Genomic DNA, 20,034 nt, shown 5'->3' with positions numbered 1-20,034 from the left:
GCCATTGTTATAGAATTTGCAGAATATAATATGAACATTTGGACTTCTGGTTGGTATGCATAAATACTAATGCAAGTTACATCTATGCATTGCTATTTTCTTATTGGTCTTAATTGGCTAGGTTTGGGGAATTTTTCACAAACTTTCAAATAAAGCAGTTTGGCTTTTTATTAAAGAATATTTATAAGATAAGGTTATTGAAGCAAACAGAGAAAAAACAACTCCAGTCCTCCTGTGATTTCACTTTCTCAGGAGAAGTACAAGAAGTGCTTACTTTTTTTTTTTTCACCCTTCAGAAATGCTAATGTATTTCTCTACAACTCATCTCAGGGTTTTTAAAACAGCCTTACTAAGGTATGACTGATATACAAAGAACTATACATATTTAATGTGTCCAATTTGAGAAGTTTGGACACGTTCAAACACCCGTGAGATCATTACCACAAACAAGGTAAGAGACCTATCCAACACCTCTCAGAGCTTCCTTGTGTCCCACTGGTGTTCTGTTGCTTGTGGTAAAGAACACTTAACATGAAATCTACCCTCTTAACAAATTTTGAAGTGCAAAACACTGTGTTGTTAACTATGGGTACAATGCTGTACAGCAGATCTCTAGAATTTATTATTCATCCAGCGTAACAGAAGTGCTTACTTTTTAGCTCCTTTCACCAAAGCTATTTCATCTGGTGAAGAGGACATGTAAGTTAATTCAGCTGATTCTGTAGGTCCATCAACAGCATCATTTGTTTTAATTTCTACAGTATGACATAAACACAAGGCACGCAGAAAGAGCTCTTCTCGGTTCTGTTGAACAGTAACAGAAAAATGACTCTATTATATTTTCCCCTTGATCACCTGGTAGTCAGTGAACAGAGAAAGGGTATTAATGTGAGAAAATGTTGTAACCTCCAGCAAACTGAGTAGCAGAAATTTCTAAATCCCTAATACTCAAATGAGCTATATATCCTCCCCTTGTACCTAACAGCATCCCTGGTTCTCAGCTGAAATACCCTAGAGGCTGTGTTAACTCATTCAGGCTACTGGGGTGCCACCTAATACTAAATCAGTGAATTCTTTATGGCCTAAAAGAGTTCATTCAGTATCCAATTCACAATCTGGCAATAGCTCAGGTGCAGGGAGACTTGGGTTCATTTAATGTCTAGATGCTCCTGGGACTTGAATGATTTGAAAAGACTTCATTCTTGAAGCAGCTCATATTTTTAAAGACAAAGCATAAAGAATTATGATCATACAGACAGGAAAGTGAAATTTTTGCCCAAAAGCCATTTTCCACAATCCTCCCTATTTATAAATTCTACTTGTTAACAATTTCCAGAGGTGTTAGTGAAACGAGAAAGTTGAAGTCAAAAGAGCAAATGGTTATTCCAAAGTTGGTGTCATGCACTCAGTCTTCATTTCTACTACACAAAGTTAACACATGCACACATACATTGATTTCTCAAGGTAAAATGGTAATTCAGAAAATGCCACCTTATCTGCTTTGTCAAAATACGTTAAGGGTCCATCAGTTTGAGAGAGTCCATCAGTCTCCTGAGCTGCACCTTTATACTTGTGCCCATCGATGCAGCACTCAATGAATTCCATGCTATTTTCAGTGAGTGTTCCAGTCTTGTCTGTAAATATATAATCCACCTAAAAACAAGGACACAAACAGATGCAGTTTTACCTTCTTTAGTGTGATTAATTTTTTGTTAAGCTGTAAGGCAGGGCTCTTTTCATATCCGTAGCAAATCACTGTTTCTAAGACTTCTTGTCAAATGTCAGGTAATTACAAAAGCAGTATTATGAAAAGAGTGGGAAAAAGGGGCGCCTGGGTGGCTGTCGTTAAGCGTCTGCCTTCAGCTCAGGTCATGATCCCGGGATCCTGGGATCGAGCCCTGCATCGGGCTCTCTGCTAGGCGGGAAGCCTGCTTCTCCCTTTCCCACTCCCCCTGCTTGTGTTCCCTCTCTCGCTGTCTCTCTCTCTGTCAAATAAGTAAATAAAATCTTTAAAAAAAAAAAAAAAGAGTGGGAAATGAATAAGAATATTTTTTAAATTAAAAAAAAGTTTTTATTTTAAGTAAACTCCACACCACATGTGGGGTTCAAACTCACAATCCCAAATTCAAGAGTTGCATGCTCCACTGACTGAGCCAGCCAGATGCCCCTGAATAAGTATTTCTTTTTTAAAGATTTTATTTATTTGACAGAGAGGGGGAGGGAGGGAGAGAGAGAGAGAGAGAGCGAGCGAGCACAAGCAGGGGGAGCGGCAGGCAGAGGGAGAAGCAGGTTCCTCACTGAGCAGGAAGCCTGATGCAGGACCCAATCCCAGCATCCTGGGATCATAACCTGAGCCAAAGGCGGCCGCTTAACTGACTGAGTCACCCAGGTGCCCCAAGAACAAGTATTTTTAAAGGCAGTGAAATAGTATCACATGTCCAAGGTAGACACACTCAAATACAGAAGATAAATCGTAAAGATAAATGTGGCTATTTTATCAAACTAAGAAACTTACAGTTTATTACTTATCTATTTTGATGTAAAGAAGTTCTAAAATAAAAGTCAATTTTCCAAGTGGGAAATAAGAATATACTGACCACTTATTACACACACACACACACACACACACACACACACACACACACAGACACAGAAAAAATATTTGACAGGAACTAAAATTAACTAGGATGTAACAAAACTTTTCCTTGAAAAGTAAAATTTTCCATGAATATACTGGGTTGAAGTAAAATGCACTGTGTTATATACTGCAGATAGAATCACAGAGTATGGATGGTCAGGGAAAATAATAGTATCAACAGTTACTTAATTAGGAGACACAGTAAGTCTTTAATGTTCAAAAACATAACTGAAGTTTCTTTCCACATACTGTGTATATTTTTAGATACTCCTGAAAAAAGTTTCCAAGTTAAAAAAAAAAAACGGGTTTTATAATAATAGGTTAAAGTATAATGTAAGCAAAAAAAGTATAATATAAGCATTCTTTCATAAATAATGGAAAAAGTAACCATGCAAAATAAACCATTTTGAGCATTTCCATTTTATCTCAGTTTTTATCTCTTCTATTTATAACATCTGGCTTTTGGAAACCCACAATTTTATCTTCCTTTTTGGCAACTTATGCTTAAATAGTTAAAATTATGGGCTGACAGGAACAAGCATAAGCACAAGATGAAGGTTTTCATTATGTAAGGGAGAAAGAGATGAACTCCAGCAGTAGTTGCTTTCTAATTATTTTTCAAAGCTTTTCACGGTAGCAAGCACTGGCACAAATATAGCATTTCAATCTTCCTTTTTTTGCTCTGTTAGCCAGCCAAGTTTGAATTCTCTCTTTAAATTAATCCAAGTGGTATTATTCCTGTATCATCTAGATTTTTCCAGTTCAAACAAAACTCTCTGGGACTTTTTTTCTGATCAAAATTAATTTACCGTCCTTTTCCCCTGAAGGTTCTCCTGGGTTACTGCACCTCCTACACTTGGATGAGCATTAACCCATTTAGAAATCTTTTATAAGTGTTAAAGGTGATAGTTTAAAAAATATATCGCGCAATTGTTTCCCTACATATAACGTTTTGTGCAGTATGGATCTGCATACAATTACTCTCACAGGTATAGGCCAACAAATTATACCCTAACACAGTAATTATCAAATCATAGCGTGCATCACACTCACTTGGAGGGCTTGTTAAAACTCAGATCGCTGGCCTCTATTCCCCAGTTTCTGATTCAGCAGCTCTGTGGCAGGGCTGGGTAATAGGCATTTCTAATTAAGTTCCTAAGTGATGCTGATGCTGCTGGTCCAAGGATTGTACTGTGAGAACTACTGCTCTAATACGTGCCCTATACTCGGCAAAGGGGAAGGAGAGGATCAGCTGTTACTAAAAAGTATTCTCATATTTAAAAGAGAAAGAGGACTAATAAGAGCGAGAGGCTGCTGCTTGACCGACTCTCAATAGCCTCTTCCTCTCTAGTGGTGGGTTTGAGCCTGCTGGAAAGGCACTTCTCTATCAGCAAGCTCAAACTCATCATCTTATGGATGTAAAGCCTAAAGTGAGACAGCTGTTCTGGGTGGAAAGAGCCCTGAACTAAAGGTTCATGAAGGCATGGAAATGCCTATTTTGGTCAAAAGTTTTCATATCGTTCAACCTAATGTTCACCACCTACTAACTTTGTGACCTTGGAAAATTCTCATCTCTGTAAACTTTAAATATTAACCTTAAATAACCAAGCCTGCTGCACAAGGCTGTAAAGAGTGGAAAATAAAGTATAATAATAAATGTTTATAAATTATAAGGTATCATATAGATGCAGATAGTCATTGCTGTTGACTTGACCAAAATCACACAGTACTGGACTCTTTCCACCATCTCACATGCCCTATTTTTCTAACCAATTATGATCACATTGCTATAGTTAGGTACAATATTTGTGTTTCCCTAACTGAATGGTGAATAACTTGAGGGTTTCTTGTTTACTTTTTAATAGTAACCTCAGTACCACCAACATATTCTTGCTATATAGTGTAAGTTCAATACATTAACGGTGGGATTGGATTATTGGAATCAGAGTATATACCCAGACACACCATTAGGCATAGCTGTAAGACTTGAAGGGGATATAAAGCAGGAGGCTGGGGCGCCTGGGTGGCTCAGTTGGTTAAACGTCTGCCTTTGGCTCAGGTCATGATCCCAGGGTCCTGGGATCGAGCCCCGCATCGGGCTCTGTGCTCCGCGGGGAGCCTGCTTCTCCCTCTCCCACTCCCCCTGCTTGTGTTCCCTCTCTCGCTGTCTCTCTCTCTGTCAAATAAATAAATAAAATCTTAAAAAAAAAAAAGGCAGGAGGCTACCCCAAAATATTTTCAAGATGGGTTGAAACCATTTGGTTGCCTAAAAGACTGATGCCTGATCATAAAAGACTCCATTCTTTTCCAACTGAACAGTCTACTTCCCTTTTTTTTTAAAAGATTTATTTATTTTAGAGGGAGGGGGAGAAAGAGTGCACGGGCGGGAGAGGCAGAGGGCAAGGGAGAGAGAATCTCAAGCAGACTCGATGCTGGGCACAGAGCCCAACTTGGGGCTGGATCTCACAACCTGGAGATCATGACCTGAGCCAAAACCAAGAGTCAGTTGCTCAACCAACTGTGCGACCCAGCTGCCCCTACTTCTTTTTGTTTCTCAAGTCAAACACTGTCCTAAACATATCTTCCCATTTTTTAAATATCAGGGTGGGTCAGTTTTTTAGGCTCCACACCCAGCATAGAGCCCAATTCGGGGCCCAAACCCATGACCCTGAGATCAAGACCTGAGCCAAGACCAAGAGTTGGCCACTCAACCAACTGAGCCACCCAGGGGCCCCTCAATGTGGTTGTTTTAAAAGAGATTAAGCAAGTATTTGCAATGGTATCGATGGGACCTAATTGACACTGCTTTTTATAACATAAAAAGTCCTACAGATCTAAAATTATGACTCATCAAGGAGGAAACCCAGTTACACTCAATTTTGTGCGTACTGGTCCATTGAATGCTAAATGGCCCAGGAAACTATTTCAAGACTTCTTTGCATTTTCATTCAGGTAGTTTCCACACATATAACCTGATAATGAAGGCAAGTTGTTTTTACACCATATAAATTAAAGTGGTGGTCTGGCTATTAACTTAGTGATTTGACTAAATGACAATCACAGCCAGAAAGGCAGGTTTTGGTAGGGTAAAGAAGTGGTGGTTGAAATGAAAACTGTAGTTTCTTGTCACTGATCAAATTTACCAGATCATTACCCAAAGCTCTACTTTACTTTCGGCAGTGTGAGTACAGCCTGAATGATAGAAATAAGATTACATTGCTGAGGTGGGGATCTGAAAGATGTAAAGAATCTCATTTAGTGGCATCTGCCCTGGAGATCCTGCCTGTCTCTAGGGAGCATTAGGAGTCGCGTGCGCCATGATGGCTGTTCTATTTGCAGTACCCGGGGCTATCGCCACATTCATCCTTGGTTAGGTGAATCCAGAGAGCCAGGCACTGGATCTAGAACAGGCAGATTTACTCAACTAAATCACCTGTCAGGGAAAGTTCACCAGAGGTGGCTTGTAACTCAATTTTTTTTTCATGCAACAATGCTGTAGATGGATGCTTATTATTGGGACTAGAGTAGTTCTATTCAGACAGCTCTGTTCCTGGATGAAAATTTCTGGTTTAAAAAGGCTAACTAAGGTCAGCTGTGGCAGCTGAAGTCACCTTCAAAAAAATCTTCTGGGAACAATATCTAAGGGGTAAAAAACATTTGTTCATTCATTTCTTGTTCTATCCTTAGTGACTCAGTATCTCTGTGGGATGCAGATTCCACAGTCTGGGATCCTGGAGTCATGTAGTCAGGGCTCAACAAAAATGCTATCTGGAGTGTCCTTTCACCCTTTTGACTGTAGTTGCTAAGATGGCACTTCAGTTTAGGTAAGGCTGGGTAAAGAACAGAAAGAGCGGGGGCAGCAGGGGGCTAAATTCAGGAAGCGAGTTTTGAGGTGTAGATGCAACTTGGCACCATTTAAAACAAGTGTGAGGCCCTGTTCCAGCCGCACAGTTCCATTAACTGAATTTGCATCTCCCAGTCATAGAAATGACATTTCCACAGCCTTGACATTCTAAATATCATGAGAATTAAATGAAAGCCAAAAAATTCCCCCAGCTTGTGAAGATCATTACGTGACACACAGTAAATTCAGACAAAGGGAAAAACTTTCTCCATACTGATGAGAAAAGCACCTATGAAGTCATCATTTGAAGAATGACAGCTAGACTGTACTGCATTGGAAAACAAATGCACCTGGGTTAGAAATGAGGCCACAGCCTGGGTTGTGTTGGTATATAAAACAAAAAGCATTTTGAGAAGTACATGCCCTCACATTTTGCCTTCATTTAAATTCCTGCACTGGAATCAACAACTCTGCTTGCTAGGAATGTATTCCGTCTGATCAGAAATGTACCAAGAAACGTCAATAGGACAACTCTGGTCAATGTTGCTTATGGAACAAAACCCAGTTACAAAATAGCTTTATTTACTACCGGATAGTCTATCCCCATATGGTAACAGACAGTGATGAGGACTTAACTACATGTGTCCGTTCCAAAGCAACAGCCCATAATCTTACACCATCACCAGGTGAGTTTTAAAGAAAATTTCCGTAACATTCAAATTTAATATACAAACTGGGATACTCCTCAAAAATGCCAGCAAAATAATTAAGGCTACAGCTATGAAAACATTGCTTGTCTTCATTATATGCCTGCTTTATAAAGGAATATTTGAATCACATTTCCAAATGGGAAATGGTCACATATATTGGTAAGCCAGAGTATAAGAACAGGTATTTTCAAAATATTAACTTATTTTAAGTAAAAATACATTCTAACCTGACCAAGTTCTTCATTAAGGTCTGATGTGTTAACCAGGGCTCCTTCATTAATTTCTTCATCATAAAAGTCCTTATCCCACGAAATGAAGAAGGAGCCCAAGAATTTCTGCATTTCTACCGTGACATACATGGATACAGGAATGATAAAGTTGAACAGAACCATAAATGACAGGAAGTCAGTGAACATTTTCAAAACCTAAAACAAAAGAAATAGTTCGTGCTGATTAGATACACAGTTCTAGCAAACAAGTACAAAATAAAGAACTAGTTACCTTTCTATCTTTTTATATCAATGCTGAAAGCACTACTCTTGCTATAAAGACAGTATGCGAAAACATTTAAAAACACCCTCAATTTTATCGTTATACTTCAGTAAATGTGCCTGTTGACTTAACACTTTTTCACTTCCTTAAATTCTCTGCCCTCCCCCAATACGAATGTAGGATCAAAGTTTCTGTGTAGGAATCTATTTATTATGTTCTTATCATGATATATCACAACCTCATCATATATAGTCACATGCCAGAGATTCTTGCTCAGTTGTTTAAAAGTCTTAACTAAAGAGCTAAAAATAAGCACAGATGCCTAAAGTAAAAGAAAAAAAATACTATAAAACTTCTTAAATAGCTAATAGCTTAGGGCTACCATACAACCAAGAGAAAACCCAGAAGCTAACAAAAAGTATCATAATCTGAACAACATTTCAATAAAGCGTGGCTCGGTCACAAAGTGCTAGAGTTAAAATTTTTAGCAAGAGTTAAAAGTTTCAGCATAAAACCAATTACCTTCAAAGTTTCCCGCTCTTTCTGAGTCTTTTGGTTATACCAAGGTTCATCGTTATAGGGATTACTTTGCCAAACATACTTTAGAGTAGTGCATACTGCAGCTTTGGTCAGTAAGATAAATAAATACACAATCAGGAAGGCATTAATGGATCTGAAAAATAAGATATTATGGATTGGAAAACTATATATTTAAGATATCAACCACGTATAAATTAAATGGTTCAGTTTCCTAAAGCTTCTCCTGTGTACATTGTGTAACCACAGCACAAGCTTGTACATATGAACCGCAGTTATCACTGCAAAAGCCTTATTCTCAGCTGGTAAAGTGGAAAAGCCAGTCCTGACCTGTTTGTTGGTCACCAATACTCCCCAAAGTGCAGTGGCTGACTAGCTTAACACACCTTTTAAAAAAAAAAAAATTAGGATCCTATAAAGTGACAGGAGACACACACGCATACACAGTACCTACTCAACCCTTACAGAAAGAGTAGGTTGTTTCCATTTCCCCAAATCCTAAGAATTTGCAGTAGAGGGTGGGGGAGCAAATGTGAAATCCTCAAATTTAGTATGGATTCTTCTAATCTGAAAGTAGGGCTATGGAGAGGGTGCCACTGATACATGGGATATCCATGGCAACGACAGAGCAAGGTCTATGCTGTAGCAATTGGCCTGAAGCTCTAGCAGGAGACTATTATCTACATTGTTGAACTTCCTTACACAAAGCAACTAATGGAACCCAAACCACTATCCAGCAGCAAAAGGGAATAAATTTGTATTTCAACTAAACTTTGCCCTTGAATAGCTCCACAAGCTTCGGTAAGTCACTCATCTCGGAGACCATTTCTTCATCTGTAAAGCAGACAGGCTAATAGGAGTTACTCTATGGAGCTGCTCAGAGGATTAAACGGAATCAGACATACAAATCACTGAGCGCAATTCTGGAACATAAAAAGTGCTCAATGTGGTAGCTGCTATTATAATTGATGCTGTTTTTTGTTATGGTTGTTATTCGGAATTACTGAAAACTGACTATATCACAGTTTGACTGCTACTAAAGAAATGGTGGTGCACACTCACTTTTCAACAGCAGAACGCTTCTGAGATTTCCCTTGGTAGTTCAAAGCCATTTTGGTTTCCATCCCAGTGTAAACAGCAACTCCTAAGGAATAAAAGAAGACAATGAAAACTAGGTGCCAACGAACTCCCCACCAACTTGGGTCTATCCATTTTTCCCATCTATAAAGTGGGCATTCTTAACCTTAGTCTAGTCACCAGTTGACATATCATTTATAATTTTAATTCTACATACTTTATTTGTCATATTTAAAGTTAGTTTATTTCCCATCTTATAAATTCCTGACACCTAAAAATAGGCTTAGGCTGAGTGGCAATTATCAGCAATGTCCAATTTGTAACATGCACTATTTATGCACAGGCTTTACAAAGCATATTTCTGATAAGGAGATCTTAAAAATTGTTCACCATATATCTTCTTGGTATTTTTTAGTGTGGCTCCTTTCAACAAGAGATTTTCAGGTCCCAAAGACCTAAATGAAAAATGAACACAGCTTATCCAAACAGCCCAATAAATATAGCATCATCAACTCTGCCCTAACACACATCTATCTCCAAGGGGTTCAAAATGTATCCTTCCACTTATATCATTATGCTTACTCCCCAGGATGAGCTGAAAGATCTTTCCCTCTGAACTCACTTGAGGGCACAGCACAGTTGGAAGCAGAGCACAAGAGTGGCCAGCAACATGCAGAGGTAATGAGGTGCACAGAGATAAAAGGATTCTGAGTCACAGACAGCAAGAACAGTACAGAGCAGTAGACAGCAAGAAACAGAAAGAAAAGGCGACAAATAAAAGACTGGGAAGCAGCCATCAAGGTGGGAAAGATACACTGACGTATTTAGAGAGAGTAAACCCGCCTTTGGGGCAATCATTGGGCGCCTGGCGTTTAAATTCCTTTTCAGCGTGGCTTATAAAGGCCAAGTGGAAAAATTGAGGTAATTAACTGGATGATAGAAGAGGGAAGAAAATATCCCTTTTTATATGAATTGCTTCATTATAAATGATTAGCCTTTCATTTTGCTTCAGTCCAAGTAATTCTCTCAGCTTTTTATCTACCGCCTTATCCCTCAATTACTCTCCCTTAGCCACTGTTCTCCAGGTGTACTCCCAATATAGTCTGCCACTGCACAACCAAGAACAAAAAGCACAGTGCCCAGGACAGATTTGGGAGTATCAGTCCAAGGGCCTGGAGCTCTGTGATTCGGGACACCATCAGCATCACCTACTGGGATGCTGGCTGGTTAATCCAGGTTTATTCACCTCTACATCCTTTTCTATAAAGAAAAGTATCTGGGTATTTTAAGGGGCTTTAAAGAGAAACATACCCGCCTCCTCCCGAAAAGGACAGATGAAAGGAACGACAAACTAACCTGGCAACCGCCTCAAGACTATTACTGTAGATATTGATTCGTCCAACAAACCTGCAAAAAGAACATAATGGCAAATATGTCTTCTATATCAAGGTAAAAATCTATATACCACGTAAATGGGAATGAATCAAAATACAAATAATACAAAAGAGGTAAGACTGAATGAACTACAAAAACCTATTTCTGGAAAAAAAGTTATGCTGAACCAACAAGATGTGTAACATTTTCATATTATTTTAAAAAGAATATTATGGATTATAAGAACACAAAGATTTGAAATCGATTTTCCAACCCTAGTTGGCACTGTGCATGCACAGAACACCCCCGCTCATTTATATGTTACATAAATAATTAACCTACTTTAGATTCATGTGAAGAGAGGTTTCTGGTGCTGACACACAAGTTTCAAAACCCTTAGTTCAGTGGTTCTTTCACTTGCGCATGCATCAGACTCACTGGAGTGCTTATTAAAGTAGGGATTTCGGGGCCCCATCCCCAAGCTTTTGATTCAGGTGAGAATCTGCATTTCCAACAAGTTCCCAGGTGATGCTGTGCTGGCCCAAGGTCACCCTTTGAGAACCATTGCATGAGTCTTAGAGGGCAAAAATTTTGATTACCATCTTGGAAATTTCCAACCTGTGTTTTTTGGCTGATCTCAACACTGAGCTTGATCTGATCACTTAATATGGCAAGGCACACCATAATCTGCATTTCTCAAAAAATGGCCTAAGGCGGCCTAACTCTCCTTAACAAGAGAGTTATGAGTATTTTATAATTTGCATCATTGTTTTTCAGAAAAATTGAACTATGATTACTATATAGACAAAGTATGATGGTCTGCTCATTTATTCACCGCGTAATAGTGCCAGTGCTGTGGTAGGTGCTGGACACACACTAGTAAGCCAGAAAGACATGTTCCTTCCACTACAGACAGACAAGTTAACAGGGAATTACAATGTAAATGATCACCATTCGGGTGGTGGAAGTACAGGTATTCTCAAGTCACAAAGCAAGGGCACTCAATTTAGTCCAGAGAAATCAGGAATAACCTTCCCTGCCCTAAAATTCTCCTTCATATTTAAGGTAACTGAAAAATTTAGGCGCTGCCATATAAACATGCAAAAATATATACTGGTCTCTAACACAGGCAGAATCAGTCACTCCTTTTTCTGTGACCCCATGGGCCTTTTACTCCATTCTATTGTGTCGCTGTACTATAAGCCTAGCTTTAATATTTTATCTGCCCTGCAAAGTCTGAGCTCCCTGAAGGCAGGGAACAGCTGTTTTGTTTTATGGTCCCTGTTCCTACTCTCAGGGTGGATACAGAAGAAAGGAAAGAGGAAAGAAGGCATGATGGGAAGGAGAGAAGGCATGATGGGAAGGAGGGAAGGCATGGTTCTCGTAGTAGGATGAATACTTTGTTTTTCCACTACTGTGCGTTAGTGTTAAGCCACATCCAACCATTTGGTCCCCCATTATGACCAACAGAATTCATTAACAAGATGCCTGGCGTGGGTAATTGATGCCATCTGTAAGAGGGAATAGAATGAGATTAATTGGCCCACGTGGGGATTAAACTTGTTACTCTATCCTCATTAACAGCATGCTCTAATCAACCAAACTAACCAGTCTTAAAAATCAAATGCCAAATTTTTGACAACCCACAATGACGGTTAATCAGCAAATCTACTCCAGAAAGCCTAAGAATAGTAAAATAGGGGAAATTACACCATTTCATGGGTCCCTCAACTTAACTGTTTACTGCAGACAAAATGCAGCCTATTTGCAATACTCAGTTCATCATAATCATCATAAAAAAGGATAGTGCATGGCCCCATATCCCCTTCCTCTCTTTAATGTCGGATGACATATAAAGTGGTTTATTTATGTTTTAATTAACTCTGATTAATGCATGAATCTGATAGAGCAGCCTTATGGGATAACATAACCTTAAAATTTGATATATGGTCATGTTTACAAATAACAAAAATAAAAGAAAAATCCTAAGTAAGGTGTCCGGGCCCACAATGATTTATCTTAGGCTGGTAGTGAACAAGGCTGATTTGATTCATTTCCCTGCCAGAAGGAAAGAACAGCTCATAAAAACACGAATGAAGGAGGGCTGGAAAGTGATGGGCGTTTCTTTGCAATGCTGGTGGCGAAGAGCAGGTGATTCTTACTTGTAGAGGTCAGGCTGAGGCTGCTCACATTCAATTGCTGCTCGGAGGGTATCAATGGACTCGGCTGTACATAGTGCAGTGGTATCCCGTACTGCATAATGTGTCTAGATGCAAAAGGCAGAAGAAAAAGCAAAACCAAGAAAAAGGGATTCTTTTCATAATCGTACACCCACCTTATTCCAGTAACACAGTATGTTTTAGTAAGAGGCTTTGGCAGAATAATACAAATACTGATGCACATTTCCCACTAACTAAATTTTATGGTATTATTCTTCAAATATATTACAAATAATTAGAAAGATAACCTTGCTGCAAAGGGATTTAAAAGGTAATGAAAAAACTAAAAGCTTTTCCTGATAGTGACAGCAGACAGAATTCCATTTGTAGCATGCATATCCTTAACTGAAAACCCAATGAAAAATTTAATCTATTTACTTTTTCTTCTCTTTATAGAACTGAGACCTGTTATTTTGCTCACCAGAGTATGGTGATATCAATGTATACACATGAATTGAACATAAATAACCACCCTTCGGGTCATAAGAAGGCTAACATTTTGCCAATAGAAAGAAAAAGCTTCATTAATAGTTCCACTACAAAAATAGCATAATTACTGACTTTGAAAATGCTCAAAGAGGCTACATTTCATAGGAGGAGCAGTGATATGATGTGTCTTGCTTTAGTCAGACAGTTGGGATATTCTACTAGTGTATATTATGCACTTGATTTCCCCAGAACTCAAGGCAGGCTCCAATAAACCCATTTATAAATCATCAAAGGAGGGCTAACACAGACTCGAAGACTGCACCACTTACGCAGGAGGGAAAGCTGTTGCGTGGTCTTCTGGGAATATTACGGAACTGCCTGAGCTCTATTTAAAGCTCTCCCCTGATTGTGAAAACCTATGCACTTTTAGCTGATTTGATCGGATCAACTTAATTGAAAAAGAAATCACTTAAAAGTTTTCTTCCTCTAAACAACTTTTTCCCCTATTAGGGAATCTTTAGGTAGATTTCTTGATTTTTATCTTGACATTTCCTCAAACTTAACTTTGTTTTTGAACAGTTTAAATGCACTAATTTATCACCATGCCCTTGAAGTACAGCTTTAGTCATCTAACAGGCATTTCAGTTCCTGTTTCACATACTGAGTCCTGGTTCTTGACTCCAGATGGAAAAAACAAGCAGAGAAAAGCCCTCAAGGATATACACAGAGGTGAGCACATTAGTGCCCTTCCTTAAAGGCAGCATATAGAGGATCCATCTTTATGCCCTGCGGAGCTCTGGACAACGGCCAAGAACTGATTGCCAGAAAGTACCATGGAAATAAGTTATCCTCCAATTTGAGCAAACTTACTTTAGCTCATTTATAATTCTTCCTAGTTGCAATGAACAAACATTTGCCAAACAAAACCCTAAGGTATTTTTTTAAAAAGCAATCAAACTACTCCAAGTAAGAGTTTCTATATGCCATGAATAAACATTTTTAAAGAAAATGTTCACCACTTTTAAAATAAAAATAGACTGACGGTTAGAATACACGAAGTTATTTTTACAGTTACATAGTTTAAGCCTAGAACGACATTCATCTTAAAAAGCCAAAATAAAACATCAAATCGGATATGTCAGTATCAAATGCAAACAGTGCTACAAAAAAAAAATGGGGTGGCTTTTATTTGGGGCATGGATTTGCCTCGCCGAATACCACACTTTTTCCCTAAAGTTGAGTAATTGCTTAGAAGTTCAAACACAATTATATAAAAGCTGCCTTCAAATACAAAACTTGCACAAATAGGAAAATATAAAAGACAGGAGCAGTACTGTATGATTATCCTGAGCTCGAGATGTTTCCGCAAGGTTTACTTTCCGTTACCTTGCAATTGGATTCCCCATCAAGACTGGCTGTAGTAACGTAACAGGTTCCATCACTAGTGAAGGATGATAGAAGAATAAGATCACAGGGGAAGGTTTCATTTGCCTGTACTTCTACTACATCACCAACCTAGTAGAGAGAGAAAAAGAAATATAAACATTCTTAATTCTAAACAAAGCATTCATCATACCTCAAACTAAAGCCAAAAGAGTAGCAAGAGACCGCTCCTGCTCCTAGAAGAGTGTCTCAGCATCCCATGCCACGTGAAAGATGATGGAAGAATATTATTCAACATTCAGAATCCTCGGTAAGGTCAAGGACTTACTGATGCAGTCAGATTACCTTACTACTGAACTTTAATTTCAAATAAACGATTTCAGTACCCGGGGACCCGTCTGCTCTCTGACATTTTTTGGCACTGCTGTTCGATAAACAATGACCGTTATCAGTTCATGAATGAATCCAGAAAAACTGCATGTCTCAACCCGAGCACTTCCTGAACACTGGGCAGCCACTGTCCTACCCTGCATCGTGCATCTTTCACTATGCTTTGCCTTCCATGTGCTAACGGCTATTACTGTTGGGTGCTGGTTCCCTCTTCAGTGCTCAGAAAAACTTAGCTGACTGGAGAGGCATCTATTTTTCCCATAACATTCGACAAAAAAATAATTTTCAAATAGGTCACTTTCCAATAATTCATCTGCTATCAGAAGAGTCCATTAACGGGCGCCTGGGTGGCTCAGTTGGTTGGGTGACTGCCTTCGGCTCAGGTCATGATCCTGGAGTCACAGGATCAAGTCCCGCGGCAGGCTTCCTGCTCAGCAGGGAGTCTGCTTCTCCCTCTGCCCCTCCCCTCTCTCTCATGCTCTCTCTCTCTCTCTCAAAAAAAAAAAAAAATCTTAAAAAAAAAAAAGAATCCATTAATATAGCCATGAGAAACGATTTCCTCTCAGCAAGTACCTGAAGCTCAAGTATAGGAAAAACATGAGAAGAAATCATGAACCATTTCTAGTGCAGATGATTTAAAATGTAGGGAATAAATCATAATGGTTAAAAGGTAGAACTTTTTCTTAAAGATTTTACTTATTTATGTATTTGAGAGAGAGAGAGCAGGGGGAGGAGCAGAGGGAGAGGGACAAGCAGATTCTGTGCTCAGCGCGAGCCCAATGTGGGGCTCGGTCTCATGACCCTGAGATCATGACCTGAGCCAAAATCAAGAGTCGGACACTTAACCCACTGAGCCATCCAGGCGCCCCAGAAGGTAGGACTTTGTAACGTGACTTTATGGCCCAGCTCTGCTGCTTCACCATATAAGCTCAGGGTGAGAGCCGCAGATGATTAGAACTTCCTCACAGGATTGGTTTGAGCACGAAATGAGGACAGGTAAAGTGGTTAGCCAAGTACCTGGCACGTATTCACCATTTGATAATTATTACGAATACACGGCAACTACTTTACTCCCAACCTATGAATAGTCCTAACAGGTTTGGGGAAGGATATAAGAAATCGTCCAGAGTTCAGTGCTTCCCAAACTTTTTCATACTGTGGCACAGAGAGAAAATGCTAAGTGTCAGTTTTGTACAGCACCTCAGTTAAAGGGAGGAAGCTGCTCGTGGCAGAAGACAACCCACTCTGGGAGGGAGTCCATATCTAGCACACCAACCTGGACACACTGGTTGTGAAATTCTGAATAAATGACACACACCTGTCTTCTATTTGCTACAGGATTTGGCAGAGAAAGATGGAGATTTCAAGACCTATTCCGAACAATTTTATTTTCTTGCCAATCTCAATCAGTAGCCAAGAGCGACAGCATCAGTAACTGAATTAATTTGTAAATAATATTTTGTTGGAGCTTTCCTTCCTCACTTACATAAACACTTATGTTGCTTACATAAAAAACCACAATCTATGATTAAATACACAGAAGAGAAATAACAAACAAAATCCTAAATCATCTTAAAAGAAGGAAACACCCATTAAAGGATGGAAGAGGATTCTTAGGCACCTAAAAACCACAAATAGACAATTTCTTCTACAACGTGTACGATTTGCTCAGATATGAACTATAAAGGTTCTGTACCTGGAGTGCAAGTTGAGGCTGGTGAGATGGCCAGAGGGCAGATCTCAGAGGGCTGGCAGGCCAGGCTCAGGGGGTTAGGCCTTACCCTAAGGCAAGGGGGAAGTGGGAAGGGGTTTTTAAAGAAAAGGAACAACAGGGTACACCGAGACATTCAACTGAGGCTGTTTCCATTTAGCATGCTAAAAACAATAAGAGAACAGATAATCTACAAAATTATGTGTTTTTTTAGTTCATCAGAGAGCTGAGGTTGCGAGGCAACCAAGTGAACCGAATTCCAAAGGGCGGCAAGTCCTTCTGAGGACAGACAGGAGAAATGAACTGTTTCACAACTGACAAGGCACAGGAGGCAGAGATGACTGCCATAAAAGGGCAGAGGAAGAAAAGCAATTAGATTTTGAACCGATTCTTAAAGGCTTGGTAGGAGCTAATGTCACAGCTGAAATGTGCAAACCTGAGAGAAAAGAGGAGATCATAACCACTCATCATTTCTTCTTTACAGGCATCCATTGGGTGCTGGTGAGAAAACACGAGGGCAGGAGACCCACAGGAGCCTGCCCTTACTGTATAGGCATGCCGGTTATGCCTGAGCCCTGTGGAGAGACAGAAGCAAAGTATGCCAGAATCGTGGACCCTTCTCTCATTTTGAGGCAAAAGCCATCTAGGTCTAGGAGAAAGGCAAGAAACCCTCCCTGGGCTAGTCTCAGGAAAACATCACCACTGCTAGAGGAGACACAGAATAAACACCATCTGCTGCTCGGGATGGGACAGAAAACCCACAGATATGGGGGCCCTAGCACTAATAAAAGGCGAAGTTCAAATGCCATTGGAGGTGGGGTGGGAGTACTGAGACCAAGTATTCAGTAGTGAGGCAAAGGTGCTTAGGCCCTGCTTAATACTGAGACTGGAGCAGGAGAACCAAGAAATCACTCTGTTCCTCCCAGGAGACTTGCAATATGAATAACAATAAGAAATAGCAATCTACTGGGGCGGGAGAGAAGAGAAAAGGCAGAGAGGGGCATCCAGTCTCAGGGACACAGACCTGCTGGAAGCAGCGGGTGGAACAGAAGTACTGAGCTAGGCCCTCTGGGCCCCCAGGCCCTACACAAAGCATGAGGCAATGGCAATGGAGCGCTCCCGGGATTGGAATTTCCAGTGGGATACTCAAAACAGCAAAAGCTACAACCCGACTCCCGACTAGACTGACTTACCCTTCACATTCATGGGCTGACAGAAGAGGCGTGCCCATTTCAGATCATAAATATGATTTACCCTTGGTCTCTAGCATTGTTTCACATTCAATGTCCAAAAATCAATTAAAAAAAACACAAAAAAACAAGACACATAGAACACAAGATCAAAATGACCTAAGATCAAGATATAAAGGAGTCAGCAAAGGACCAGTCCAGAAATGTTGAGATTTTGGATTATGAAAAACAGGCATGTAAAAATAAAAATAGCTATGATTAAGATATTAAAGTATTTCGTGGAAAAGGCAGACAACATACATGTGGCAGGTGAGGAATTTGGGCAGAGATGGAAACTATAAAAAAAAGAAAAAAGGAAAAGTTAGAAAAGAAAAAAGATGTCCTTCCATGTGTTTATCAGCAGACTGGATACAAAAAAGGAAGTAATCAGAAAACCTGAAGAAACTCTTCCAGTATTTCCAATACCAAAACCCATATTCTCTTCCTTACAAAGAACCATGCTTTTTACCTTGAAATTCCTCAAGCCCTCTTTGTCAGCTCTCTTCTCTATATTCTAGGATTCGATCCAGTCCCATGGCTTCATGTGCCATCTACATGCTGACGAAATCCAAATTTCAATTGCTAGCTCAAACATATCTAAGCTCCAGGCTTGACAATTCCATCTGGATGTCTAACAGGTATCTCAAAATGAACATGGCTAAAATGGAATTTTTGATTTCCTTTTCACTCCCACATCTGTCATTAAACCTATTCTTCTCCCGGTCTTCTCCATCTTATTTAATAACCAGCATTTTTGTTTAATAGCTCTATTTAATTCACCCAGTTGCTCAGGCCAAAATCAAGAAGGCTATCTTTACTCTTTTTTGCTTTGCTCTTTTTTGCTCCCTACATCACTAAGTCCAGTACATCACTAAGTCCTGATGATTCTTACCTCCAAAAAATATCCTGAATATATCCATGTATCTTCATCATGAGACAGATGGTACAAAGTTGTGGTTATGAGCACAATTCATAACCCAAACTTGTTTCAAATCCCAGGTTTTCCACTTACTCGTCATGGACAAGTTTCTTAATCTCCCTGTGCCTCAGTTTTAATATTTGTAAAGAGGGAATAATCAAAGTACCTATTTCATAGGACTGTTATAAAGTAAGGATTAAATCAGTCAATATAATGTGAAGGGGAATGCCTGGCATATTTATGTTATATATAAATATTACTATTTTATTATTGTCATCTCTACTACTGTCATCATAATATAGGCTCCTACCCTCTTCTGCAAGTCACTCCCTGGCTTTGAAACCCTTCAGAAAATTTCCACTGCACTGAGGATACACACCAAGTTACTCTCTTACTCAACAATAGTCTACCCACTTCCCCAGGCAAGCAATCAAACACTTACTTTTAGTTTATAGGCATTTCTTGCCACACACAAGTATTCCAGAAAGGGCCGAATCAAACAGCACTTTACACAATAGCATCAACTGATTTAATTAAGATTATACCTGGTTGAGATCAGCCTCAAGGCAAAGAAGCCTGATGAACAAAAGGTGGAAGATGGGGAGGGGGGTCTTTCTAAGAGGGTGGGGGGTGACAGCAAAATCAGAAAGAGGAAACAAGAGAAAGGGAGAGATGTGGGAAACATTTACTTCCTTCACAATTTTACTTAGTGCCCTGGGAGCAACAGATTTAATGCTATGAATCATTTAGGCTGCATTTGGTACTTATTCTGAGTTTCTAAGACCGGTTTGGCAACTTCAGATCCTAACCACTCTAGTTGAGGGTCTTCTACAGGATGCAGAGAATGCAGAAAAGAAAAACGGGTGATATAAAGACATTCTAGGGGCGCCTGGGTGGCTCAGTTGTTAAGCGTCTGCCTTCGGCTCAGGTCATGATCCCAGGGTCCTGGGATCGAGCCCCACATAGGGCTCCCTGGTCCACGGGAAGCCTGCTTCTCCCTCTCCCACTCCCCCTGCTTGTGTTCCCTCTCTCACTGTCTCTCTCTCTCTGTCAAATAAAGAAAATAAAATCTTAAAAAAAAA

At 39.7% G+C, this 20,034-nt stretch overlaps 1 protein-coding gene across 7 annotated transcripts in view; it reads right to left on the bottom strand.

Moving 5' to 3' along the window:
* ATP11C (ATPase phospholipid transporting 11C) overlaps positions 1-20,034 on the bottom strand; it is a 175,713-nt gene that overhangs the window by 56,857 nt on the left and 98,822 nt on the right. For all 7 annotated transcript variants that reach the window (XM_032428196.1, XM_032428200.1, XM_032428198.1 and 4 more), the window contains 9 exons: positions 14,707-14,835; positions 12,835-12,938; positions 10,655-10,705; positions 9,689-9,753; positions 9,284-9,365; positions 8,207-8,357; positions 7,420-7,617; positions 1,492-1,653; positions 653-804 (listed from right to left, as the gene is read on the bottom strand). In XM_032428196.1, the coding sequence (XP_032284087.1) occupies positions 653-804; positions 1,492-1,653; positions 7,420-7,617; positions 8,207-8,357; positions 9,284-9,365; positions 9,689-9,753; positions 10,655-10,705; positions 12,835-12,938; positions 14,707-14,835 (1,094 nt within the window). The remainder of the gene's footprint in view (positions 1-652; positions 805-1,491; positions 1,654-7,419; positions 7,618-8,206; positions 8,358-9,283; positions 9,366-9,688; positions 9,754-10,654; positions 10,706-12,834; positions 12,939-14,706; positions 14,836-20,034) is intronic.

This window comes from Phoca vitulina, unplaced genomic scaffold (genome assembly GCF_004348235.1).
Source record: "Phoca vitulina isolate PV1807 unplaced genomic scaffold, GSC_HSeal_1.0 scaffold39, whole genome shotgun sequence".
Classification (NCBI taxonomy): Eukaryota; Metazoa; Chordata; class Mammalia; order Carnivora; family Phocidae; genus Phoca; species Phoca vitulina.
This window is presented reverse-complemented; position numbering and strand designations above follow the sequence as displayed.